The sequence below is a fragment of the Mixophyes fleayi genome, chromosome 6 (genome assembly GCF_038048845.1).
Source record: "Mixophyes fleayi isolate aMixFle1 chromosome 6, aMixFle1.hap1, whole genome shotgun sequence".
Taxonomy (NCBI): domain Eukaryota; kingdom Metazoa; phylum Chordata; class Amphibia; order Anura; family Limnodynastidae; genus Mixophyes; species Mixophyes fleayi.
In genome coordinates, this window is record NC_134407.1 from 182,885,560 (window position 1) to 182,913,558 (window position 27,999).

Sequence of the window (27,999 nt, forward strand, 5' to 3'; positions counted from 1 at the left end):
AATAGAAGGATGGTGGCTGTAATGCATGCCATTGGTGGAAACCCCCTCCTGAAAAAACAAACAACTCTGACCATTTATTATACTATAACATGGACTATGTGAACGCACAACATTGAGACACTGACAACAGATCCATTAGACCTAGGCCTAAGGGCAATTACACTGTAGAACCTTTTAACAGCTGCGGTTAACATCGACAAAGGATCAAGTATTGCAATATAGAAAATGATGAGACAACTACAAATGGTTGGTAAAGCTCCTAGATGTTTTATTTGACCAATCACATTCAGAGTCTGTTTTTAGAAAGCTGCATTACATAGTGAAGAAAACAATGTATAAGAATATTAAACCCAACATTACAGGAATATCACATTACAGGAGATACAGAACCCTTTAACCCGTTTTAAAAATATATTTTTCCACAGAAACCTAGCAATGAAAGAAAAAAAAAAAAATTTACAAAGAGGAGTTTACAATAGATATAGTGCAGAAAAGTAAGACGCATTACAGAATACAGAAAGCATTTTTCACACATAAAAAACAAAACATTAACGGAGGAACAGAACCTGTTTGGCAAGAATGGGTCAAACAGGATTTTAAATACTGTGCATATAAATGTAATATAACTGTAAACACTTCTGATTCTCTCACACAATCTAAAACAAAGATATAACAGCTGAGTGGACAATCACCAAACCTTACCAGGCAGAAAAACAAAAACCTCTCAGAAAAGTGGTCAAGTGTTAAAATGACGAGTTGTAAGTGGTTGAATCTTGGCTGGGCATTGTTTGAAAAAGTGGAGATGTTGCCTATAGCAACCAGATTCTAGTTCTTTATTTCGTACATTCAACAAAATGACAGCTAGAATCTGATTGGTTGCTAAAGGCAACATCTCCACTTTTTCAAACCCGCAGTTTAGTAAATATACCCCCTGGTCTTAACAGTTGTTCGATTCACTTAATTAGCATGTAGTAAGCCAACTGTACAATATATAACACAGCCTTAGATAGAAGACTTAACTACCCTTTAGGACAGATATAAAAGTGACCAGACTGAGAATTACCAGGATAACAGCTGCGGTTTTAAAATGCAATGGGCATTTAGTCCAGTAATTACAAAGTAAACACAGCAGACTCGGAGCATAAAAATAAAAGTAGACTTCTGACGCAGTCTTCCTTCAAAATGATCGTGTGCTTAGATCACTTTGAAAATTATGTTTTAAACATCTTACAAACTGGTAGTTTTTTAAAGTACTTGAGTTGATCTCAGTGGGCCACTGTGATTGAAGTGGAGCATTCAATCTGGCACCAAGAGTTCCAATAGACAGGGGGGCAGTAACAAAGCATTAGATATTCAAAGCTAAACCACCAAACAAATGAATAACCAGACACACCCTGCCCTTACGTATGATTGCAGTATATTCTACATTCTTTATGCAAACAAAAAGATAAAATTGAAACAATTTTTCAAACTTTAAAAACCTCTTAAAAATGCTACAAGTGGTCTGAATGCAAACATGACAATTGCAGGATGAAAATAGACATACCCTACACAGATTATGAAGATAAATATATTGTATGGTAAAAAAAAAAACAAAAAAAACAAAACGTGTGCTCTTCATTGTCTCCATTCACTGTACATACATGAATATATAAATTAGCAGGATTATCTGATCGGATGATTACTCATCAGACGGTTCCGTTGTTGTCATGGAGTTGATAAATAGTGCCTATGAACAGATAAGATTATTTTAATGTTTTTTTTTGTTTTTGTTTAAGCACATTATTAAACATTTTAGAAAAACTGTTATATGGCTTCCTCGCTCTCCTGATAATTCTAGTTCTATCAACTCCATTTCAACAACAAGGAATCATCCTAAGAATGTCATATTAGATAAGATTATCAAGAGTGCCTATTATTACTATATATATTAAACTATTTTGCTTTTGATTATGTTGTATCCTACTTTGGGAGTAGCAGCATCTGTGGAACAGATACACACAAGATTATTTAAGCTGATAGTACTATAGTTGCGCTTTGAAGTATTTTGTAATTTTATTATTTGAAATATATATTATATATAAATCAGAGACGGGATTTATACATTAACGATAAGCTATACAATTGCAATCATTTCTCCAATTACGGCAGACCTTATCTTTTTTGTTCACCTTCACAAAGGATGCTACATACTTGAATTTTTTTGAAACACGTGTGAACAGAACAAAAGCGGGACAATACTGTTTTAGTCCAATACGTCTACATGAAAGCAACTTATGGCCATTGAATAGCTATGAGCCTTCTATAAAGGGGAACAAGTAGCTTGTTCTTCACAGTTAAGAATAAAACCAGAACATAAAAGTCAAACTAAAAAGTGCAACATACATTCGTCTTCTTCTATAATGCAAAGTCATGCAGCTACTGCACTAGAACTGCAATAACCATTACTAGAGATTGTGTACAGCCAACCTCATTCACACAAACTTGGCAGTAAATATCAGCAGACTCTTTGTGGCATTTCACTGTCACATGTAAGGTGCTGGACAACACATTTTAGTGAGACCTTTGCATTGTTAGACAATGCCATAAACTGCTCAGAACAAAAAAAATTAAAAATAAAATATAGACATGATTTGCACTTGTAAATGAAGTCTTAACTATAAAAACAAGACAACCTCCTCCCCCAAACACACAACATGATTTAACAAGAAACGCATAAGCATTTGCACCTATATTAAGGTGATCTTATTTATGAGTAACCCAACAAATGCAAAGAAAACCTTAACAAAAAAAAAAAAGTGACTAGGATTTAAACTGGTGATGGCACACAACCACTTAGTGCAGGACTGAGCATCGGAAGGTGGAGAGAGATTAGTTTTAAAACAGTTTGACCCTGGATTTTTGAACACGTGCGTTATGCTGCGAGTCACTAGCCTCCTCTTCCTTGTCAGCCCAGCTGGCCTTCAGTGGAGTCATATCTGGCGCTACTACATCACCATCCTGAAACACAAACGTGGACATTTGATTTTTAGCAGCAGGTTTAGGGATTGGCAGAATGTAACCGATACACTGGGGAAGACTAAAAATAAATGCATAGTGGGAGCTGCAAGAACGATTCTTTGTGGATATTATTATGCCAGTCAGTCATGGGTCACATGGAGAACACACGCCTTCCTATCCACTTATTAATGCCTAACAACAATAATATACAATACAATTGTTTATTCCTGCCGTATTCCTGGTATACTTCAGGTTCCTTCGTCTCCCTACCTTACCGATACAAGAAAAAAAAAAAAAAGAAAAAAAAATGTTTTATCTCATGGTCTTTTATTACTAACACAAAATAAACTTTCACATTTGAGCAAGCAAATGTATATACTGGTAAATATGCGATGGAAAGTGTTACAGCAGTGCAGGTAGGTGTATTAATCAGGAGACGCACTGAGCATCATTAGGCACAGGCACCCAGTAGCTCCACTGCAATCACACACCTGAGGTTTGGAGAAGTCGTTGTCCATACACCACTGCACAAAGTATCTCTTAGCAGCTTCCAAGCTCTTTTCATCCATTCTCTTGCAGTAAACACGGATAATCTGCTCCGCAAACTTCTCTGGCAGAAGCTGTGAAACCTGGATGGATGCAACAGTATACGAATACCAGAAGTGTCATTTCTATATCTTTATTCGTGCAGGAAAACTAATAACTGAATAAATAGGATGAAGGTCCTAAAAGAGAAAATATAAACATGATAAATTCTAAGGTCAGCTACATAGGTATGTGTACGGTCATTACTATCTAGGATAACAAATGTCTCACTATTTGTTCTACTCCTTGAATATATGGTTCATGGCAACAATTGAGAGGAATAATAATAAAAATATATATACATATATATACATACATACACACATACACATATATATATATATATATATATATATATACACACCGATTGTAATTGTATATCTTATTTTATATATGTTAGTTTATATATTTGTATATAATCAATGAGGGCAGGTCTTTAAAAGGATGCCAGTGGACAGGGAATGTATACACTACCTACTAATCCTCTGATAAAATAGTGTTCACATGATGAAATATGTCAGAAAAATTTAATATCTAAATAAGAAATCCAACATTTCAATGGATCTTTTAAAATACAGCTACGGACACCTATTGGCTTCTCTAAACGCCTCAAAACAGCAGCAGGCTTGCAAACTGTTTCTTGGAAGAGGATCAGTCTCAGCTGTAGTTAAACAGCATATAACACACCCAAAAGACCTGTCCTGAGACCAGGAAAACAGTAGGATACAGTCTTCCACTACTACATTTACTGGCCACTCATCTGATATATCCAGATGTTGATCAGTTGACCCGCACACATTGTAATTTGCAGTCAGTTAGGCTAAATGGCTGTAAAAAAAATAAATCAAAAAACAAAAGGGTGTGTGGGCACTTTATAATCAGATTGTTGCCCATATAAAACAAATTTTCCCCCTTCGTGTCCTCAGACATCACCAAGCTGTTCCATAGTGGCAGAAGGCACCACAAGTATATATGGGAACGAGACAGGAAGAAGCATAACATTTACCATTTCTGCAATGTTAGGTTAAGTGGTCCTGGTACTTGTGGCATTAATTTTACACTAACCCATTTATTTACTGCTCCCTGGTCTGCCCATCAGCTCATTTAGTTTAAACAATGAAATTACCAATTTATTTATAAGTCTTCAAAATATTCAGATAATCTACCCCTTCCCACCCCAATGTCAGCAATATATGTAATGTAGCACTGTGAGGGAAGAACTCCATCTAAAACATAAAAAAGTTATAATAGTTCTTAGTTACCCCCACTTATCTGTGGTACCACATCCCAACTCTGATCCAGCGGGTCCTCTAAAGTCTCCAGAGATGCCTTCCTTTCTGCTGCTTTGAGCAGTTCTGTGTAGTCAGTGAATGTCCTCTATAAACTGCCTATTCACATAAATTGACTAGATCACAAAAGGGGGTGGGGTAATCAACAATGTCACTTTAGTGACACTGTTAGTAGCCATTCCTGGTAGCAGAGAAGTGTGTCTTTGGACTGTTGTATCCTTCATGGAATCCAGTGGACCAAGAAGAATGACATACCCCGGGTAAGTGATTGGGATCTATCAAATGTTGATGGTCACTGGTGATCGTGGTCTGTATTAGGTCATCAGTCGACAGCATCGACTGTGCTCCATAGGATGTGACTGTTCAGTCCACGCACTCAATGGCTGGGTCGGAGTTGGGACAAATACACATACTCAGTTTGAGCAGACAGATATGCCAGTGTATAAAAGGACCTTTAGAGTATGAATAACATTCCCGGACAGTAACACACTACTTCCCAACTAGGTAGTGTGAAGAACTGTGGGAGAAGAGTAGGTTCATACACTAATCACATCTGTTTACAATAAATCAGTAAATCATCAAAAGAAGCTATTTATAGCTTCCATAAAATCTCTATCGCCAGACACGCTGTCCACACAAAGGTCACACAATTTTTGACTTTGAGAAGAACATTGATAATCAGTTCCCAGAAAGTAATAAAACACACAAAAAAAAATTGGTTGATTTTGAAGTTAATCCCCGTTTATGGTTTCAGTTTAGGCCAATGACACCATCACACTGAATTCCTAGATTTTGCAGACGGCCAAGCTCAATAAGAACTATACTCATGTATTACTTTCTTACCTGATCTTTTGTGATCTTTACAGCCTTACACGGATCGGACTTGCAGTAAAAGCGCACATTGTTAATGGGATTCTGTTCTTTCATTCCATAATCCATATGAATAACCTACATTAATGTGAAATGTAATAAAGGAATACATTGTACATGCATAAATAATCTTAGTATTTATATCCTACCGTTTGATTCAAATCACACAACATTCAAAAGAGGATACTTATCAGGTTGCACATTACAGGAAGAGAGCATAGGTCTTCCATTCATTTTACTTGACATTGTAAATTGTTGTATCAACACTGAGTAGGTTTTAATAAAGGAGACACACATATAATGCCACTTAATAACATGAAAGTGATGTTTCCAGGCATTGGGGTGGATCTACTTTGTACTCATCATGTCATGGGAGTATTACTACTTAAAGCCTCTATACACCAAACAAATAAACAGAACGGACATGCTTCTTGTGTAATAATTAAGGACTTACATCCACTATGAAATCAACAGAGCTGAGACGGACTTCGGGTGAGGAGGTTTGTGGGATGGAATTTGCCAAGTCAGCTGGTAACGTGTCATACTCCTCCTGTAATACAGACATTTAAGGAACGAGAGGCGTAGTAATACAACACAACATCACATAACTGCATCTGAAAGAATGTATGTTAGTGCGGTCAATTGTGTTTGTTCGCTAATCTTACCGGCTTTATACTGCAGCTTGCTTTGGGATGTGTCTGTCCAACATATTTATACAGTTCCCGTCGTTCTACTTTGCGTAATATCTCTTTAGCTTCAGACAGGTCTGGGTCATTGGAGTATAGGATCTGCTGGAAAATGTTGTCTGGGGAAATGGGGGACAAAGGTTACATTTATTCTTAATAAAGTCTCTTCAGCAAAATCTCACCTAAGAAGTATTTTTGGCAGAACTAATAATACCAGTTATAACGGTTTTCTACAACCCAAGACTGGACAAACACTAGCTGCCAGGATCTGATAACCAAATCAGTTTTCCCGACAAGCTCCCTCCATTCACCCCCATCTCTTTCTGCAATGGCAATTCTCTCTGTGATGCATCCGTGTGACACTAGGGATTCGAGCACCCAGACAACACTAAGTCAATGTGCCATTACTACAGACAGAGCCATGCTCACTCCAAAAAGAAGTGAATTGAGCTAACAAACTCTCACTTCTTCTACCATCATCCCCAAAGTTAATATTTGTCCCAACTTTATATATACACACACACACACACACACACACACACACACACACACACACACATCTCGCCCAGGGTACGACATCTAGTGCAGCAAATATGATCATTTGTACAAAAGCTAAGTAGTACCACAGAATGCAGGAGATTGATGATTGGTTACTGATTTCCCTTAAACGGCTCACCTGTAAGCTTAGTATATGCCTCCATGTCTTCCACAGAACCAGAGATAGTATAGAGATTCCCATCTGATCCTTCTATCCTGATGTGTGGGTCAGCTTTTAAGAAAGCATCAGTGATCCTGGATAATTAAGGCAGATTATCGTAACAGGGAAGACACAATCCCACACATCAAAACACCACTAATCATGAACCTCACTTCAGATCTTATAGTCCTATCAGGTGGCTTTTTTTTTTTTTAAAAAGGATTATATTTATGTTTCCAAATACAATACAAAATGCAAAAACAATTACCAGAGACTTGAGTGGTAACAGTCTTACAAATAGGTAAACAAGTAAATAAACCACCGGTTAATGTAACAGAAAAAAATATTCATTATTAGTATTTGTATTGAACTTAATGGGGTATGTTTTGTGGGTGGGGATTGGGAAAGGAAAGATGAAGCCAGAGCCAGGACCCCAAACTTATTACAGGGATATTGTGTTGTGGATGGATGGTTAATTTTTTTAATGGAGTCACTGGGAGTTTAGATGACCAACTACAATACATTCTATTCCACAATGAATCCACCTCCCTACAACGAATAAAACAGCAGGGGTTCTATTGTGAGGTTACACCACACACAGCCTGGAGAAGATTTAATGTTCTTAAAATAAGCAGCAGTCAGTATATCCTTTAACATATATCCACAAGTTAAGTGTGTGCTGATAGATACAGTACCCAAGGTGACTTGAGTACCAGGTAGTCTGGCTGGTCTTAAATTATTTAACACTCCATTTATACTGCAGTATTCTGGCGATTCAATATAACTATTGAGAATATCTTAGTGAGTAGATACAAGATTGTAGTTTAGAATATCAAGAACTTTGTCACTTAAATGTTCTCATAATTGGACTTACATTGTTTCAATGAGGTTTCCAACTTTATGCTGGTATGCCCTCCGATGAAGGCAGTTCCGTGTGTGGAACATATCATACAGATTCCCGACTTCCTGAACGATGGTGGAGGGAAGATGACAAGTTAATTTCTCTAATAAGCAACAGCGAAACCACAAAATCAATCATAGCAGAAACTAAAACCCCCGATATGTTCCAAAGGCTGCGACATACATAATGAGAGACAACGCATGCAGATGGCAGCTAAACATAAATTGGCCATTTAAGCCTGGCCATTATATTTATTGATTATTCTTAGGACAGACCTGAATTTATTGCATGCTTACCATTCGCTGCTCTTTCAGGAAGCCAATATTTTCTGTGAGGACAGAGGGACTTACCTTGTCTCTAGTACATATGTGCTTCTTATTTCCAACCTCACACACTCTGGCAAACTTAAGAAATCTCTTATAGTCAAAGTTATTTTGAATGCCCAGATGATGACAGTCCCTGTTTCAAAACAAAAACAAATTACTATGAGGGACTGACCGCCAAGAGTTGGGCTGTACAATTTTTTAGTTGATTGGGTCCACTAAATTGGCAGTTGAGGGCACAAAACAATATTTAGATCTGTCTAAATGTTTGATGAGACAAGACAAATTCCCATCAGTTAATAACTGCAATCCCTGTGTGTTGTCTCCACTAAATGGGGAACATTGCTCCCCTTAAGATGCAGTGGTTCTGCCCATCCATTGTATGGCAATCTGGTTAGACTGACCACAAGATCTGAAGACCCTCTCTCTTCTTAGCATTTGGACAAGGTAAGGAATACCGAATGGTCCTCATGAAATGCACAAGTGGTTAAATCTGTTCTTCACCAACTACAGCATTTTCGGGGCACTAAACTTTCAGATGTAATCCATAACAGGTATACAGGTATGTACATATTAAACAGAATGCAGAGTTAATAATTGAGGAGCGTATAAGATAACTAGTTGAGACACTCAACCTGATTGGTTACATTCGAGAAGGCGATTAAAGGGTTAAGCTGGGTACACACTACAGAAAATTACTGCAGATGTGATTTTACAAACGACGAAATCCTGATGAGCATGTAGATTTATACGTACACACCAAGACGATTTACCTTCAGATCTGTGCTCGTCATCTGTCATAACAAGAGACTGAAAGCTTGTGACTAAACTCTATGGAGATCTGCCTACACCGCTGGTTGGGAGTGCATACACACCTCCACATCTGCCTGACATCGTTCCATTGTTGATAGAGATTGTTGACAAGTTTATAAAATGATACGATGTGCTTTGGTACGATAAAAGATGATCGTGGTAAGTGAACACACTAATGCGATATCGGACCTAATGTCGTTTATTGGCACAATAATGAGTTGAAATACCTGTAGCGTGTACCCAGCTTAACTTACAGCCCCGGTAGTGATAGAGTTAATGGAATGCTTATAATGTTTATCACTGGTTGAAATTTGTTACACACAAAGATATTCCGAGGGTAGGAGATGTCTGCTTTAGGCAACAAAACCCCCTTTCAGACATGTTCTAATACACAGTGAAATCTTTGTTTGTAATGTGGTCACAAGCTGTAGATGAATAGAAGGATATAAATTCTGTGTCCTGGCTTTGTCTGTTCATTGGTGCCATCACAGCTGACTGCACACGTTATTGCTATTAATTGATAATGTTTAATCAATATCTGGACATTTGATTTCTTTATCACATTCTAGGACAGAACAGTATTTATTAAGGTCACAATAAGCTTGTCATATTTAATACAATTTTAGGTTTAGTGGTAGACTAAGCATAAGGAAAGCAATGCTGTATTATCTGAATATACTTCCCAGAAAGCCACTATATCAATACCGTTATACAAATAATGGCAAAATATAAATAAAACTGTACTAGAATATAAATGTATTTAATAGAAATTATGGCTATGAAGTTATACAAGACACTAGAGTTTGATCTCTGAAGTGGATAATTTTAATAATCCAATACCTTAAAACATTTGTTTAAAAGCGTGCCCATTTATCATTTCATATCCCTTCATTTGTGGTCTGTAACAGTTACACCTAGACGGTAAGTACCTGGCAAAGTAGTCCCATTTATCCACATCAATGCCATTTCGTTTGTTGGCCACAATCTCATAAAGGAAGCTTTTCTCTTCTTTTCGACCAACATAGGGCCACTATAAAGGTAGAGAGAGATGCGAGTTTCTTACACATATAAATAAAAATGTATGACATTACAGACAGGGAAGAATAATTGCCACACACTGCCATGAGTCACAAAACTAAACACAGATGGGAAAATCCAACACATACACTAACACAGCAACCCATCTCGGGGTATATTAATGTACATGTACTCTACTCTTTTCCCTCTATACTTCCTCCCTTGGTGCTCTCATCTCCTCCTTTGGCCTTCAGTATCACCTTTATGCTGACGACATTCAACTCTACATCTCTTCACCTGATCTTTCCCCCACCCTCCTCGCTCAGGTATCTGACTGCCTCTCCGCCATCTCCTCCTGGATGTCGGAGCGCTTTCTCAAAATCAACATTTCCAAAACTGAACTCATTGTCTTTCCTCCTCCCAACCACCCATCCCACCATGACCTCTCCATTGTCGTTAACAACACTACCATCTCCTCTATCACCCAACTCCGCTGCTTGGGTGTCACCCTTGACTCCTCTCTCTCTTTTGCCCCCCCACATTCATTCCCTTGCCCAAGCCTGTCGCTTCCAACTACGCAACATCGCCCGCATCAGTCCCTTTCTCTCTCAGGAGGCCACCAAAACCATCATACACGCACTCATCATCTCCCGCCTGGATTACTGCAACCTCCTCCTCACCGGCCTCCCCCACTCTCGTCTCTCCCCCCTCCGCTCTATACTCAATGCGGCCGCAAGACTCATCTACCTCTCACGCCGCTCCTCCTCTGCCTCCCCTCTCTGCCTTGCCCTTCACTGGCTCCCCTTCCCCTACAGAATTCTTTTCAAACTCCTCACCACCACTTACAAGGCTCTCTCCCACTCTACTGCCCCTTATATCTCCAACCTCCTCTCTATTTACACTCCCACCCGCTCCCTGCGCTCGGCCAATGACCGTCGCCTCTCCTCCACTCTGATCACCTCTTCCCATTCCAGAATCCAGGACTTTTCCCGTGCAGCCCCCCTTCACTGGAATGACCTCCCTCACTCCATCCGCCTCTCTCCTACTCTGTGCTCCTTCAAACGTGCACTCAAAACTCACCTCTTTCTCAAAGCCTACCCAACCATCTACCTAACCCCGCATCTTCTCCGCTCATTCTCCCCTCTCTCCCATTGCCTCAACCGGCTCCTCTTGTGCCTGGTCTGTCAACCCTCCCTTAGGATGTAAGCTCGAATGAGCAGGGCCCTCTTCCCTCCTGTCTCCTTACCCGTTGTTCTGCTCCGTGTCTATTGCATCTGCCTGCCTGGAGTTTCTGAAGTATTGGTACTTTTTGTTTATTGTTCTGTACTGTTATACCCTGTATAGTCTGTTTGTACTATATGCGGTGCTGCGGAAACCTTGTGGCGCCTAACAAATAAATGATAATAATAATACATGTGCAGTTACATAGAGGTTTCTCAGCACAGAACATCTGGAGATGTAGAGCTGACATTTTGCTCGGATGATGTAATATGAAACATTCAATGGATGGGTGCGTTCAAGTGCTGCAGTGTGCTTTTTATGTATTAGCAGATAAATACAGTTTAATATCCCTCTAAACATTTATTTATGAACAAGGCCTGGACTTCAGGACAGGACCACAGTTTCCATGTATCAGTTATTTATTTTACTGCCATCTGTGTTGAAGACAAAAAATATTTAGATTCCCAACGCTTGCAATTTTTTATTTTCATTTTACCTTTTACTTTAATACAAATGAATAAAGATACATGAGAAAATTAGAGGTCAATAAAAGTTCCTGTGTTTCTATCCTGGGCCAGAGTTAGGCAGGAGGAGACTTTATAAATAAATCCCGGCTCTCCCCCTTATTACTCCTTTGTACACTGAGCTGCTAAAATGGCCTAAAAATATCACAGACAGCCTGTCTGTGGAGACCACGAGGGGGCGGGGTCATATTGACACAGTGGGTACAGACAGGAAAAAAAAACAAAAAACAACTATATTTACACGTGTATAAAATGTATAAAAGGGATTCAAAATTGTATTAATCTTCTGCAGCCTGTAAAACTTTAATCTGAAAGGGACAAACTGCTGTGTCTCCTTCCTGTGAGAGGTGGGCGACCATGTCTCTCTTCACTTCACTGCACAGTCTGCCTCTCACACAGACAACTTATCTTTTGCTGTAGAAAAGAGAGAGTGGCATGTACAGAACAGCACAGGAAGGAGCTAGCTAAGTCACGTATCCACTATACAAGCAGAGCACTGTATGGGTCAGGTTCATTTCAAAAGCCAACGGGAGGCAGACATCAGTTTTAAATGCAACAATTGAAGTTAAACATTCATTTTAAAACACTCCCTTACTTTTTTTTTCAACTATTCCACCAACAGCAGTCAAAAGCAGCCTCTGCAAAGGAAGCCATGCAACACCCTTTTGATGGTTAAACCAAGCACAGATATTTTTCATAATTTGGCCACTGGGGGCACTATTCCAAAACAGCCAATATTTCACTTTCACACAAAGCCATACTATGTGCTTGGTAATCAGTTGAGATATTTGGTAATGCCCAATGTTCATAATGTGGAAAATGTACAGGGAAACAAAGCATAAAGCACAACAAACCTCCATTTACAAACATAGTGGCAGCACGGTGGCCAAGTGGTTAGCACTTCTGCCTCACAGCGCTGATATCATGAGTTCAATTCCCGACCATGGCCTTATCTGTGTGGAGTTTGTATGTTCTCCCCGTGTTTGTGTGGGTTTCCTCTGGGTGCTCCGGTTTCCTCCCACAGTCCAAAAACATACTAGTAGGTTAATCGGCTATCAAAATTGACCCTAGTCTCTCTATGTGTGTATGTTTGGGAATTTAGACTGTAAGCGCCAATGGGGCAGGGACGGATGTGAATGAGTTCTCTGTACCGCGCTGCGGAATCAGTGGCGCTATATAAATAAATGGTGATGATGCTATATTATTTGTTTACTATGTTATAGCATATCTTAGAATTGTTTTACATTCTTTTGCGGCTTAGGATAATTTTTTAGTGAAAGTAATTCTACAAGCCAATTTTGGTGTGTGTCCATGTGTATGTAAAAACTTAGCCCTACTCTAACAAAAAGGTTTCACTTACTGTGGAATTATTCTGACTCGAGTTAAACTGCTCCACATCTTCATGAACAGGAGGTCCAGCTATTTGTTCCTTAATAAAGTGTAAGTCTTCAGGCAAGTGAAGGCCATATTCTTTCATTTTGCTCTCCAATCCATTGGATTGAATTAGGTGATCAAACATCTTCACAGAAGCAGCTTCGTGCTGAAAATAAAACCACAAGTAATGAAATATGTACAATCCAATATAAAACATTTATGTAACCAGTTATGTCGGTGGGAGTTTAACCAACAGTCGACGTTAATATAAAGGTTAGCTGGATATGGCAGCTGTATCTTACAGAACTTGGCCGCATAATCAGAATGTGGCTAAGAGATAGCTTCCAATTCCATTAAGTGACTGGTAAACATTTTTTTCCTGGCAAAGCAGTCACTGTACAGGCATTCATAAAAGGAAACCCTGCCAATATGGAGACAGGTCCCCCTGGTTAATGGGGGCCATACATAATACAATAGCAAGATCTGACGTGTGTACAAAATGGCTATTATACAGCACAAATCTCTATATTTCTGTTATTTCTTTAATATATCTATAATATAAATGTCTAGTGGCGTGTGTTAGTCTGTCTGTGTGGAAAAAATAAAACCAAGCTGCAGCGCCACCTGCTGGGCGGAGTTATACACTGACCTACTAAATTCTTAGTGTGTGTGGAAAAAATAATTCAGAAAGGGCTGAAATTTGGTATACTAAGATGTTTTTAATTTGTTAATTTAATTTGTTAATTGTTAAAAGTGTTTATAAAGATTTTAAAAAAATATATATATATTTCTTGAAGGAGAAGTGACAGTTGGGAGTGGTTGGTGGTTGCCGGGGGTGACAGTGGGGAGTGGTTGGTGGTTGCCGGGGGTGACAGTGGGGAGTGGTTGGTGGTTGCCGGGGGTGACAGTGGGGAGTGGTTGGTGGTTGAGGCCTGGGCTATGGCCCAAATGCATGACAAGAACCTTTTTAACACCTTAAGTAGCTTGATTTGACTAGAATGCATGAGTATCATGCACAGGTTTTTATATATATATATATATATATATATATATATATATATATATATACACACACACACACACATATACACATACACACATACATACTATATTATTAATTAAAAATCATGACCATAGCTTCAATAAAATATCACAAACACATGATTCCAAAAAAATCATGGTGTGAGAAATGAAGAGTTCTCAGGTATGAAAGGATTGACTGCACAAGCTTATTACAGTGGTGAAGGTGTCAGTGATTTCTAGGGGGTAATCCAAAAGTTTTATCAAACAAATCCAATCTATTTATTTATTTATAGTCCAAATCCATGATCTTTATACAGATAACCAAATAATTGTTTACAAGTCAATTGAAGTGTCTGACCTGTGATTCATTTCTCAAAAGTGTAATGTGCATAAATAAAAAATAAAATGTACAAATGTCTGCTTGAGGAAGTAAAATTTACTCCAAAAAGCGGTCACAGATAAGAGTTAATCCCCAAATTGAGAATTGATTAGAAGTCCACACATTGTTCCATTCATGTGTATAATCCACACTTTGTTAAAATAGTTGCAAAATAAACACAATTATCATAATTCTTCACAACACGCATGACTAAGTTCTGCATACTATTGATTGTACTGTCATACTGGATACTGGTTAATACAGTAATACATTTCACAATAGTGAAATGTTGGCAATTTGTGATCACTTGAGGGCCAATTTATAATGTAGATTTTAATACTTCCCTGGTCAGTGAAAAAACGTTAAACAATGTGTGGACTCATATCAGCGTTTTGAACTTGAGGATTAACTATTATACGCAACAACCTGGGAGCTTATTATACTTCATTAGGCAGTCGTTTGCCAAGTTCATAAATACATAAAACTGAAATGTACACTTTATTTTTATTTATTGATAAATGGATCACAGAGGACTGGACACTTATGTAGATAATTTGTCAACAATTATCTCCTGGTTACAGCTACTGATTATTGTTGTGATGGATTTCATTCCAGGATAGATCTGGCCAAGGCATAGCGTCTAGCAGTATCTGGAATAATGCAGGAGAAACGTAGCACATTCTTCCATAAGAAAGACACTCAACTGAAGCCTGCCTGATGCTGGTGGAAAGCGCAGACTCATGCATCATTCCAGACAATCCCACAAATGTTTGATAGGGGTAAGATCTGGAGACTGAGAAGGTTGTGACATATGAAGAACATTAATGTCATGCTTATCAAGCTGCAGGACCCCATGTGCACTGTGGATGGGGAGCACAGTTATCCCAAAGAGCTCTCCAGTCAGGAAAAAAGTGCTGAACCACAGAACCCATTACTGGTGGAAATAAGGACTCCGGGCTGTAGAGGTCCATACGTTGGCCCCACATGTGCACTTGTCTGTTTGTAGAGAACATTGTGTGAGTCCTCTGACCTTGTCACCTTACTCCGCCTGCCTGTGCTCCTTGCACGATGGACGTGCATTGCTTTGAGTGATGAGCAGTTGATGTGCTGCAACTAGACTATTATATCCTGCTCTGTGGCGTTCTTGCATTAATTTTTTTAAACGGACTGCTCACATCAAAGGCTGAAAATCTGCAGTCAGTTGACCGTAGTTGCTCGTCTGTGTGGAAGACCTTGTTTTCAATATGCTTGGTGTCTTCATTTACCACTGTGTACGTATGTGTTTGTTTTATGCTTAAATTCCAGCTTATGCAGACAACATAACATAGCAGCAGCTACTGAAGGAAAGACAGTCACAAGTCCATGCCACCACGGACCCATTTAGTCAAGTGTGCGGATACGGTCGCCCCCACACACGCTGACCTGAGGCTCCCGTATACAACTAACAGGCAGTTGAGGTGGATATAATACTCCATTGTTCACCACAGTGTAAAAGTAATTGCCACACACCTTGAATTGTTTCTTTGGATTAGCAAGAGGCATAAATCTCCCATCAAACATATGAGAAAATGGTCCATGACCTGAAATAAATCCACAGAAAGATTTAGCGTTGTAGGAAGGCAGCCCTGTCATACACTTCAACACAATACTAGGAAGTGGGAGACTGTATTACGAACAAAACTGTGCATCAGCTGCAGCTAATACCCCAAGCTTTTGATATGAAACATTTATCTGCTATAGTATTTAAATTGTGGAATTGCTTTATAAATGTGGGGGGACAGGACTAAGCCATGCAAACAAATAACATTACGATAGATATTTACCCAAGTCATGACACAGGCCTGCAATCTGGACGCACAGCATGTCCCTCTGGTTGATCTGCAGTTCTGACTGCCGCTCATGTAAGACCTGTACGAGGCATCCTGCCAGGTGACCCACACTGTGCAAACACAAATTACTTCTATGTGAGTGACAGCTTCATGGTTACATAGCGCTATCCCAGCCTTGCATCATTTGGACTCAGAGTTGAAGGTGGACATGTTGGGTTTTTGGCGCATTCCCTAGAGTAACATGCTTTTACTAGTGCCGATTATCACTGCACATCAAACACAATCGCATTTTATATCCTGTGCCACTGGTGTGGTTCTACAGCTATCAGGTAACCGGCCTTACACCAACATCATCAGTGGAGATGCACTATTGCTTGGCAAATTAATACTCACTGCAGTCTACAGTTGAATAATGTCTAGTGGTCAAAGTATAAAGAAAATATTAGTATACTTGCATTTTTTTTGGTTTCATTTTACCCAACACTCACTAATGGACAAAGTATCTCGCACACATAGGTGCGCTCAATTTTGCAAGAGTGGCTCTACCATTTAATTTTGACAGTTATGTAAAGACATAAAAAAAACAAAACAAAAACTACACCTGCCAATAACAACCTGAGCAACCGCGCCTTAAGGACCCCAACTCACAAGCAAAGACAATGGACATAAAAACAGATAAGATACATACCCAATGGAGTGCTCAAATCTGTTGTGGGAGGCTCCTGGAAACACATAGTAACTGCCCCCAAGTTGTCTAATGTATCGCAGACGCTGGAACTGAGGGGTGTCTATAATGCAAACTAACAGGGGGTGCAACTCAATATGACCATGTATTGGATCATTGAATACCTAAAGCGAGGAGGGAGAGAAAAAAAAAAAGTTAACTTGAATTCAAACACAACAGTGACCAATCTGTTATACATAAAGCAAAAATCCTTCTACACTAGATATTAGACCGATGTCTTCCAGCGCAAATGGGACAGCAAAAATGGAAAACGGTCCATGACCTCTCATTCACAAAGTGTTACACTATGGGGGTAAATGTATGAAAATAATCCCTCGCTGAATTTCCCTGTTTTGCAGTCGATATTTAAAACTGCAATTACATTAAAGGCTCAGCTAGTGGTTTAGCCTTTAATATAAAATTGCCATTTTAAATACCGATGGTAAAACACAGAAAAACTGCAGGTTTTAGATAATCGCTGATTGAGACATTTACCCCATATGTCAAAACTTCTGTGTATAATATAACAAAAAAACAAACACAACCCCAAGTTACATCTTGCCAGTTTTAAGTCTCTGAATATAAAAGGTTCCAGATATAATGTTAAATAACAAAAACAAATGAGATCCGGAGGAATATATTAAAGTGGACTTCGTATACTTAAGTTAGATACTCTGGGTAATTTTTTTCTTCCATAAATAGAAGTCCTAACCAAGCTACTTAAGTTGGTTAGAAACAAGGCACAGATCTTCTTTTCAAATATCTCCAAATTGCATGCAGTACATAGAGTCCACCTCCATGTTATTCTACAAACCACTACCAGACAGGATTTAGCCATCTCACACACACACGAGTATTGTCGACCTGCCGGCCATGTTCTGATCTGGTGTGACCAAGACCAACCAACAGGTCATGAATGAGATTTCAAAGCAGGTAGAATACATAAACAGTTCATCACCAATGTGTAAGATAAAGACTGTATACGAAAACCAAACAGGCTCCAAAACATCTATGTAAATCAGTGAAATACTTAAGCCCTGTAATAAAATCATTACAAAGGGGCATATTGGTAAATGTGCTTGGTAGATGACCACTCTGTGCCAGTGTGAACGGTCCTCTTCTGACCACACAGGCCCCCCACTAACATTCACACATATGGCTAATTTAGACATCGATCCTCCTTGTGGGCAGCACAGTGGCCTAGTGGTTAGCACTTCTGCCTCACAGCACTGGGGTCATGAGTTCAATTCCCGACCATGGCCTTATCTGTGTGGAGTTTGTATGTTCTCCCTGTGTTTGCGTGGGTTTCCTCCGGGTGCTCCGGTTTCCTCCCACACTCCAAAAACATACTGGTAGGTTAATTGACTGCTATCAAAAATGTATCCTAGTCTCTGTTTGTCTGTCTGTCTCTGTGTGTGAATGTGTGTCTATATTAGGGAATTTAGACTGTAAGCTCCAATGGGGCAGGGACTGATGTGAATGAGTTCTCTGTACAGCGCTGCGGAATTAGTGGCGCTATATAAATAAATGATGATGATGATGATGATGATCCTCTTGTTCGACCAAGTTGCAGGATGACTACAGCATTACTAATAGATTGTATGCATATGGAATAAACATTATGAAGGATTCCTGCTTTTAAGTTTATTTTTAATTAGGCTGTACGGACCTATATCTGTAGCATCAAGAAGTTGTATTTCATTTCCCTCTGGGTTTTTGTGGTCAGTGCAGTTGACTGGCCACTTATCTTCACCATCAGTTTCACAGGTGCCAGAAGTATGGCAGTGTGTGCTGCATTTCAGCTGGAGGTGAATGTGTCATGCACAGTCCACAACAGTACCCAGCAGATCACTACAAGGACTGTTAGAACGTGCAGGCCGGAGACTGGATGGACCAAGTGTCTTTAGGGCATAAGCCCATAAACTGGCTACACATGGACATTTCTCCAATTCGCTTTACACTTATGTGCCAAACCTATGTGATGACATTTTTTATGTCAATAAGGACAGATACTCATCAAAACTGCAGCATGTATGAGCTAGTACCTTTAGGTTACATATTCACTGGGGTTTTTCTTGTAAAATGCATAAAGAGAATGTATATTGCTCACTTTTATTTACAGAACACAAACATTATGTAGCATGATAAAAAGAATGCTTAATCATTTACATTGGCCCCTGCCCTACTAATGCTTACAGTCTAATTCTCTAACACACATACACACACCTCTAACACATATTAATTTGATCAGAAGCCAATTATGCTATTAAAATGCCCTTTCACTAGCATTTTAGAGATCACTGTAAGTTTTCCAATGTGTTCAAATGCGTAAACACAAAAACATCGAACAAGTAACTTTTAGAAAAATGCTACTGCACCGCAAATATAAAAATACTAATGGGTGTGGGAAACAATGGTTTCTAGTTTGCTTGCATTTTTTGCATTTAAAATTCATTTAAAAATGCCGGAGGGCACGAGAATGAGCCTTTGTCTAGCTTTCCTGTATCTGTAAACCCTTGGAAGAAGTTAAACAAAAAAAAATAGTTTCGAAAGCATTATGAAAACCATCTTCAATTATACTGCACGCTTATCAGTTACCACCCCCTTCCCCCCCAGTACACAAGATAAGATTCCTAGTTTCTGGCCTGCCATTGTAAACACTGAGGCAGTGTGACCTTTTTAATTGAGGCCTGGGAAGAAGGTGGCCTTGGAGGAATTGTATTCTTAATTCCAAGACAACACAATCAATGTGCAAGGTTAGGATGAGAATCCCTATCCTGTATCACCTTCAAACCTGGATTTTTCAATATTTACCAATTGTTATGGATGTTAAATATCACGTTGGAACTACTTTTGTATAAATAAACTTATCAACAAAGCAGCCCTTTATCACGGATAAGCTAATCATGTTAAGGGTACCCCTTCTTTAAATAAATATATGCCCAAGAAATGAGGCCAATTGTTCTCTTATTGTGTAAATCCATGTAGCAGTTTTCTGACTCCTTAAGTCAGTGGTTCCCAAACTTTTGCAGTTCGCGGCACCCTTAGAGTCTCCATAATTTTTTTAAGGCACCCCTCCAAAATAATTACCGAGCAGTCCTGTTTTAGAAGTAGTTGGGTCAAAAAATTGTAATAAGTATTTAGGTCAGGACAGAAATGCTTATTTAGTTGTATGCAAAAATGCCCCCTCTGCATCCAGACACTGACCTCTCTCACGCTGTCCCCCTCCTCTGCCCACTGTCACGCTGTCTCCCTCCTGTCACGCTGTCCTCCTCCTCTGCCCTCTTTCACGCTGGCCCAGCTCCTCTGCCCTCTCTCACACTGGCCCAGCTCCTCTGCCCTCTCTCACTCTGTCCCAGCTCCTCTGCCCTCTCTCACGCTGTCCCAGCTCCTCTGCCCTCTCTCACGCTGTCCCAGCTCCTCTGCCCTCTCTCACGCTGCTCAGCTCCTCTGCCCTCTCTCACGCTGTCCCAGCTCCTCTGCCACGCTGTCCCCTCCTGTCACTCTCCTCTCACGCTGTCCCTCTCCTCTGTCCCTCTCCTCTGTCCCTCTCCTCTGTCCCTCTCCTCTGTCCCTCTCCTCTGTCCCTCTCCTCTGTCCCTCTCCTCTGTCCCTCTCTCAATTTGCCCCCTCTGCCGCGCGCCAGCCATAAAAAAAAACAAACAAACACTTACCAATCTGCGCGGCGCCGGGACCCAGCATCCTCCTCTCTCACGCAGCAGCCGTCACTGATATGACAGCTGCTGCGTGAGAAAGGAGGATGCTGGGTCCTGGCGCCGCGCAGATTGGTAAGTGTTTCTGTTTGTTTTTTTTATGGCTGGCCCGCGGCACCCCTGAGACAGCGCCGCGGCACCGCTGGGAGCCGCGGCGCACAGTTTGGGAACCGCCGCCTTAAGTGAAGGAGGTTGCACATGAGACCGATAGTGGTTCAGGATTAAACAATGGGCCTGCAAACAGACAACCAACAATTAAAGCTACTTGTTTTAATATGTAGGGAAATAAGCTGCAATATTACATATCACATAATATATGCAAAGACCAGCCATAAAAAAACAAACAAAAAAAAATAGAGGGATATATTTGTACCTTATTGTGCAGTGAAACTAAGGTACTAACACTGTTTGAACTTATACCCCATTCATACTGCACCAAAATCCCGTTTTTTTGCCGGGGCGAGCTCAAACGACCCGGGTCTTTGGTGCAGTATGAATGGTACAAGTCAAAAATCCCGGGTCTAAAAACCTGGGTCTTCAACCCGGGATTTATCGCGGGGTAATTCCCGGGTCGGACCTGGGTTGCCTGCACTATGAATGGTGCAACCCGGGTTTTTCAACCCGGGTTGCACAGAAAACAAGCTGATTGGCTGTCTGCCTGTCTCTGGAGGATGATGTCATCGGTGGGAGCCCGTGGAAGATTCGAAACTGCTCTGGTGATGACTCCCACAAATTGCCAGGGCACAGACTTGTGCAGTATGAATGGGGTCAACCAGGGAAATTCCCATGTCCGAGGTGCAGTATGAATGGTGTTTCTGAGCTGGGACGCTCCGAGCCCCGGCAAAAACCCGGCTTGAAAAACCCGGGATATTGCCGGGGCGGCAGTATGAAAGCGGTATTAATGATCACATTCTGTCAGTGAACCTTTGTGCACTACAACCGACAATCACTTATACAGACGTGCTAAAAACGTGACATACCTTCATAATACTGGGAGGGTTTTGACACAGTGTTCGAAAACAGTGAAGCAATTCCAATCTCAAACCTACAGGACTAGAAGATGGAAAGAGATTGAGATAGAACATGAGACCGAACTGGAAAACAGTCATTCAAAATATTTTCAAGTACTATTTTAAGTCACCCTGGTGATCATTTCAGCAAAGGCTTTATGGATTTTTCCAAATACCAATCTGGGACATCTCAAAGTGTGTGTATTGTATTGTTGTTATGCGTTTTAAAATTCAATAAAAATACTTTATTTAAAAAATAAATAAAAAAAAATACCAATCCGGTGCAAAAAAAAAAAAAAAAAAAAAAGCAATATATGGCATAATTACTGACCAGTTAATTAGAGCTCTTCAACTTTGCATAATATGCCAATACTCAAAATAAGGTGTGACCGGTATGTGTGCCATCTGTCTCAGTTTCAATAATAATCATCTATTTATATAGCGCCACTAATTTCGAAGCGCTGTACAGAGAACTCACATCAGTCCCTGCCCATTGGAGCTTACAGTCTAAATTCCCTAAGATACACACAGAGAGATTAAGGTGAATTTAGTAGGAGCCAGTTAATCTACTGTATATTTTCGGAGCACCCGGAGGAAACCCCCACAAACACAGGGAGAACATACAAGCTCTAACACAGCAGCACATAAGCCTATAGCAGCAGGGCCCAGAGAGCCAGGTAGCAGCAGACAACACAACTAGTTAACCTCCTCCCCCCAGACTGGCCCACGTTATTTGGGTACAATGACATCACTTACAAAAATCAAGGCACTGTGAAAACGGTTTGACACTGCAGTGCATCACACTGCTCAAAATGAATATGCTCGTGTAATCCAAGTATGGCCTGATGGGAGCTTACACTTTACAACTGTGCCATTACAGAAATTAATATGTAGGACAAAGAACCACAACAAACTAAATATGTATTCATATCATCATCATCATCATCATCATTTATTTATATAGCGCCAACATATTCCGTAGCGCTTTACAATTGGGGACAAACGTAATAAACTAATAAACAAACTGGGTAAAACAGACAAAGAGGTGAGAAGGCCCTGCTCGCAAGCTTACAATCTATGGGACAATGGGAGATTGACACATGAGGTTAAGTATACATTTTGCATCTTGGCCCAGCCAGACTGCAAAGGTAGGGTGACTCATAAGCTAAATGATCCTGTCACACAACAATGTTATTCCGGGGGTAGTTGTCTTGTGTGAAATTGTGTAACAGGCTAAAGGTAGTGAGGTTAAGATGGTGGTTGAGGAATATTATAAGCTTGTCTGAATAGGTAGGTTTTCAGAGAACGCTTGAAAGTTTGTAGAACAGAGGAGAGTCTTATTGTGCGAGGGAGAGAGTTCCATAGAGTGGGTGCAGCCCGAAAAAAGTCCTGTAACCGGGAATGGGAGGATGTAATGAGGGTGGATGAGAGACGCAGATCTTTTGCAGAACGGAGTTGCCGAGTTGGGAGATATTTTGAGACAAGAGAGGAGATGTATGTTGGTGCAGCTTTGTTGATGGCCTTGTAGGTTAGTAAAAGTATTTTATATTGGATTCGGTAGAAGACAGGCAGCCAGTGTAGAGACATACAGAGTGATTCAACAGAGGAATAGCTATTTGCAAGGAAAATCAGTCTTGCCGAAGCATGTAAAATAGATTTTAGGGGTTTGAGTCTGTTTTTGGGAAGACCAGTAAGGAGGGAATTGCAATAGTCAATGCGGGAGATGATTAGTGCATGAATTAAGGTTTTAGCAGTGTCTTGTGTGAGATATGTGCGGATTCTGGAAATGTTCTTTAGATGTATGTAACATGATTTAGATATAGAGTCAATGTGGGGAACAAAGGATAGGCGTGAATCAAGGATTACACCTAGGCAGCGAGCTTGTGGGGTGGGATTTATGGTCATGTTATCAACAGAGATAGAAATGTCAGGTATGCTCTTGTTGGCGGGTGGGAATATTATTAACTCTGTTTTAGAAAGATTAAGTTTGAGTTGACGAGAGGCCATCCAAGATGAAATGGCAGAAAGACAGTCAGTTACACGGGACAACACAGATGTCGAGATATCAGGAGAGGATAGATAGATTTGGGTATCATCCGCATAGAGATGATACTGAAAGCCAAAGGAACTTATTAGATTTCCAAGAGAAGCGGTATAGATAGAGAACAGCAGAGGACCTAGCACCGAGCCTTGTGGTACTCCAACTGATAGGGGAAGCGGAGCAGAGGTGGCTCCAGAGAAATTAACAGTGAAAGAGCGATTAGAGAGGTAAGATGAGAACCAGGATAGAACTGTGTCTTGAAGACCTAGGGATTGCAGTGTTTGTATGAGAAGAGAGTGGTCAACGGTGTCAAATGCAGCCGAGAGATCAAGGAGAATTAGGAGAGAGTAATGGCGTTCAGTCTTAGCAGTGATCAGATCATTAACAACCTTGGTCAGCGCAGTCTCTGTGGAGTGTTGAGAACGAAAGCCAGACTGAAGAGGATCCAAGATTGGTGCAAAAAAAGAAAAGAAAAAAAAAAAAAGATACATGGCATGTGTGTTATAGCATATGGGCATACTGTAAAGGACCATGTTATCACACATACCCCCAGATTACTAACATGCCAATCAATATATGCCCTCACAGATGCATTATGAATGTACATGCCCATATAGCCAACATAGCCGTCATATGGGGGGTGGAAGGGGGAATATCCGGGATCATCCTTCTTGCCAGTAGTCCTCCATTACTTAAAAGGGCAAATAGCATCAAATCTAATGTGCCACAGAAGGCTCAAGTTGGCCAATAAGCTGGCCATTCATTAGCAGGGGGTGTAGCTCTCAAATAGCTGTTCTACTTTACTGGGTAATTGGCTTATACACTATGGAGGTGGGGGGCATTGGTATACTGTGGGGCAAACAGTGCTAATATTTTCTTACCTGATTTTAAGTTCTTTTAAGTGCTCTTCTGTTAGATCCTGCAGAACTATTCCTTTTATTTGGTTTTCTAATGCAAAGAAAAAATAAATACTTAAAATGTCAGAATAGCTTCTATAATGAATTATGTAAAAACCAAGAACACCTACTTAAAACAGCAGCATACAAAAAACATGAGTTAAATAGCAATGATATAAATTGGTTGGTGTATTTACACATACCCACATGAAAACATCGATACGACATCTGATCAATATCAGCAAACCAATTTCCAGCTCATAGTACTCGTTTGAATATACCAAGACTGCTTAAAGGATCATATTAGCAACTTCTTCAAATTAAAACCACACCAATATGTCTAAAGTACAATGAAGTAAAGTGCAAGTGTCAATATGATTTGAATCGGCTTCATATACCTTACCCCAATCTTATCAATTATCAAGGCAGAATAATATGCATTATAATAGATTGGGTAAAGAGGAGGACAGTGTAATTCATGATAAGAATTGAAGGCACACAGGGGGAAATTTACTGACGTACGGTTTAGTGAAACAGACATTTTCTGCAGTGTTTTGGCAGCTTTCAAAGAAAACAAAATGTGAATTTTACCAAGCTGTGGTTTGACAAACAGCCAGGAAAAAAGAAAAAAGGGTGGAGGTAATTGTTAGAGGGAAGTTAGATGAACCTGCATCGTCTTTGAGAAATATGGTCCTGCAGAACATAAAAGGAGGCAAAAAACACTTAGTAATTATGAAGGCAATCATTATGTTTTGATTAAGGGGACAAAAATAACTGTATAATAATAAATGAATTATCTTATGAGGCAAAATTGCTGTATGAATATATTAAGAAGGTAACTTTATATTAAAGGAGCAATAATATTGTATACTTATAGGGTTAATACTATTTGGGGCATATTCAATTAGCTGTCCGGTTCGCAGTAACGCGCGTTACCGCAAAACCTGCGCAGTATTGCCAGTAATACGGTACCGCAATAACGCAGGGATGGGATACTAACGAAAATCCACGTTATTGCGGTACCGTGGATTGACTCAGCGGGCCTTTCCTGCGCGATCCCACGAACCGTAAAGCTAATTGAATATGCCCCTTTGATTGCTAACAGGGGCAATAATAATTTATGACAATGGCAACATTTATAATGTCACGGATGTAGGCACCATTTATAGTGCAGACTTGTTGCATTACAAGTGCTAGCACGCACATGGGCACAAGGTATGGTATCATTTTGCCACCACCCAGCTGCCTCCATTACAACTGGTAACATACTTCGCGGTGCCATTAGATAAAGACATACATAAAATACGTTAGAAATAAAAAAAGGACACTCATGCAATATGTTGACCATCTGAGTGTTTTGCGGCAAAAGTAGTCAAAGTCCAATAGATAAGTGTGGTCGGGTCCTCCTTTCCTTACACTACGCACCTGCTTTGGGACATGTATTTTCTATAATATATGTGATATTAGTTAATGCTCCTATGTGGCTTTATATTAACAGTGTTCAAAATATGTTCAAAGAGTAGAGCTTAAAAAAACAAACCATACAGGTCTTTGGTGTTTAAGAGGAAACCTGCGAAAAGCACTTACACTAACCTTGTCACCAACACTTGGCATATCAGCCCTATAAGGTATTTGTAAGCAACCAGTTAGCGTTTGCACCAACCAATCCCTGGGTTTTTGTATGCTTTATTTTTCTGTCCCCGAAACAGACTTCCTACCACTAACCCGATCTCTACCAGACATTTCGATTTTTGACAGATGCAGTTAGTTTTCTAAATTATATTAATTCAATAAACTCCTAGAAGTATTTAAAATGAAACAAACCTGTATTGCAGTCTGCAATTCTTTACTGCATAGTTCCTGCTAATCTGGTTCTTTCATGCAGTCAAGGTCCCTCTACCACTTCCAATGTACTAGTAAGCAGTCATGAACCCTAAGCAGCCACCTGCATAGTGGCTTATGGCATCTGGCAGCCAAAACAGGCTCACAGAAATGCTGTGAGGATAAATTATATATTTGTGTTGCAAACCCTTTTACAGCAACAATCCCACAGTTACCAAAAAAAAGAAAATAAACCTTATCAAGTTAAATACTTTGGATTTTTCTTAGCTGTCTTCTAACAAATAATACAAATAACTCCTTTGCAAAATCTCTCTGGAGGGCAAATATTTTGGCTGCCAGTCACATAGCATGTTATGTGCAGGCAGGAGGAGGATTTTAACAATACACAGAGCGCAGAGGAAAGTTCCAACCCTTGCTGCTCACTACAATGTGTGGCAAGTGACTCTGGTTGACACTTTGCAGAATTATGAATCAATGGCAGCCTGAAAATAAACAAAGCCAAGGAAAACAATACTAAGTTTTTTGCTTATATACAGTTATGTAAAAAACAAAAAACCAATACAGCATTTTTTCAATAGGATTGCTGCTTTAATTATAAGCCTACACAGATGCAACACATTTAAAGTTTCCTGTATATACTGTATCCTGCTCGCTACCGGCAAGCTCTTCTCTGACATGCTGCAGTATATGGGATATACTAGTAGTAACACAGTGCCCTTGCACATAACATATAATCACATAACATATAATGGGCTGAGTGCATGGCACTGCACCCATGTGTGATCTCTACAGGGCACAGCTGCAGTATATGGGATATACTAGTAGTAACACATAACATATACTGAGCTAAATGCATGGCACTGCCCCATGTGTGATCTCTGCAGGGCTCCAGGCACAGCTGCTGTATGATATATTATATTGTGCACACTGTCCCCATGTGTGATCTCTGCAGGGCTCCTGGCACAGCTGCAGTATGATATATTATATTGTGCACACACTGCCCGGCTTCACCTCTAAAGATCTCCCGGCACTGCCCCAGGCTCCGGCTCTCCAGGAACACACACACGTCCTCCACATCCCAGTCCCTGTAGTCCCCGCTCCGCGGCCCGCACCAGGTCTTCGGCTGCTTCCCCGGAGTCAGGTGCGGGTCTGCCCGTCTCGGGGAGCTGTCATGTCGTCCGCGCTTCATGCTGTTCATCCCGGGGCCGTATAACAGTTGTGCGGCAGCAGTTCGGGGAGCAG

General features: G+C 40.2%; 1 protein-coding gene across 1 annotated transcript; it reads right to left on the reverse strand.

Moving 5' to 3' along the window:
• Positions 1-246: 246 nt before the first annotated feature.
• On the reverse strand, positions 247-27,999 carry SAMHD1 (SAM and HD domain containing deoxynucleoside triphosphate triphosphohydrolase 1). The gene is made up of 16 exons (XM_075177513.1): positions 27,769-27,999; positions 24,901-24,967; positions 21,949-22,021; positions 17,220-17,380; positions 16,526-16,641; positions 16,212-16,282; positions 13,287-13,466; positions 10,094-10,194; positions 8,379-8,487; positions 8,002-8,093; positions 7,107-7,222; positions 6,410-6,549; positions 6,199-6,294; positions 5,718-5,822; positions 3,492-3,629; positions 247-3,000 (listed from the first exon to the last, which is right to left on the reverse strand). Exons 1-16 carry the CDS (start codon positions 27,953-27,955, stop codon positions 2,878-2,880), a joined length of 1,875 nt encoding a protein of 624 aa, XP_075033614.1. The 5' UTR covers positions 27,956-27,999; the 3' UTR covers positions 247-2,877.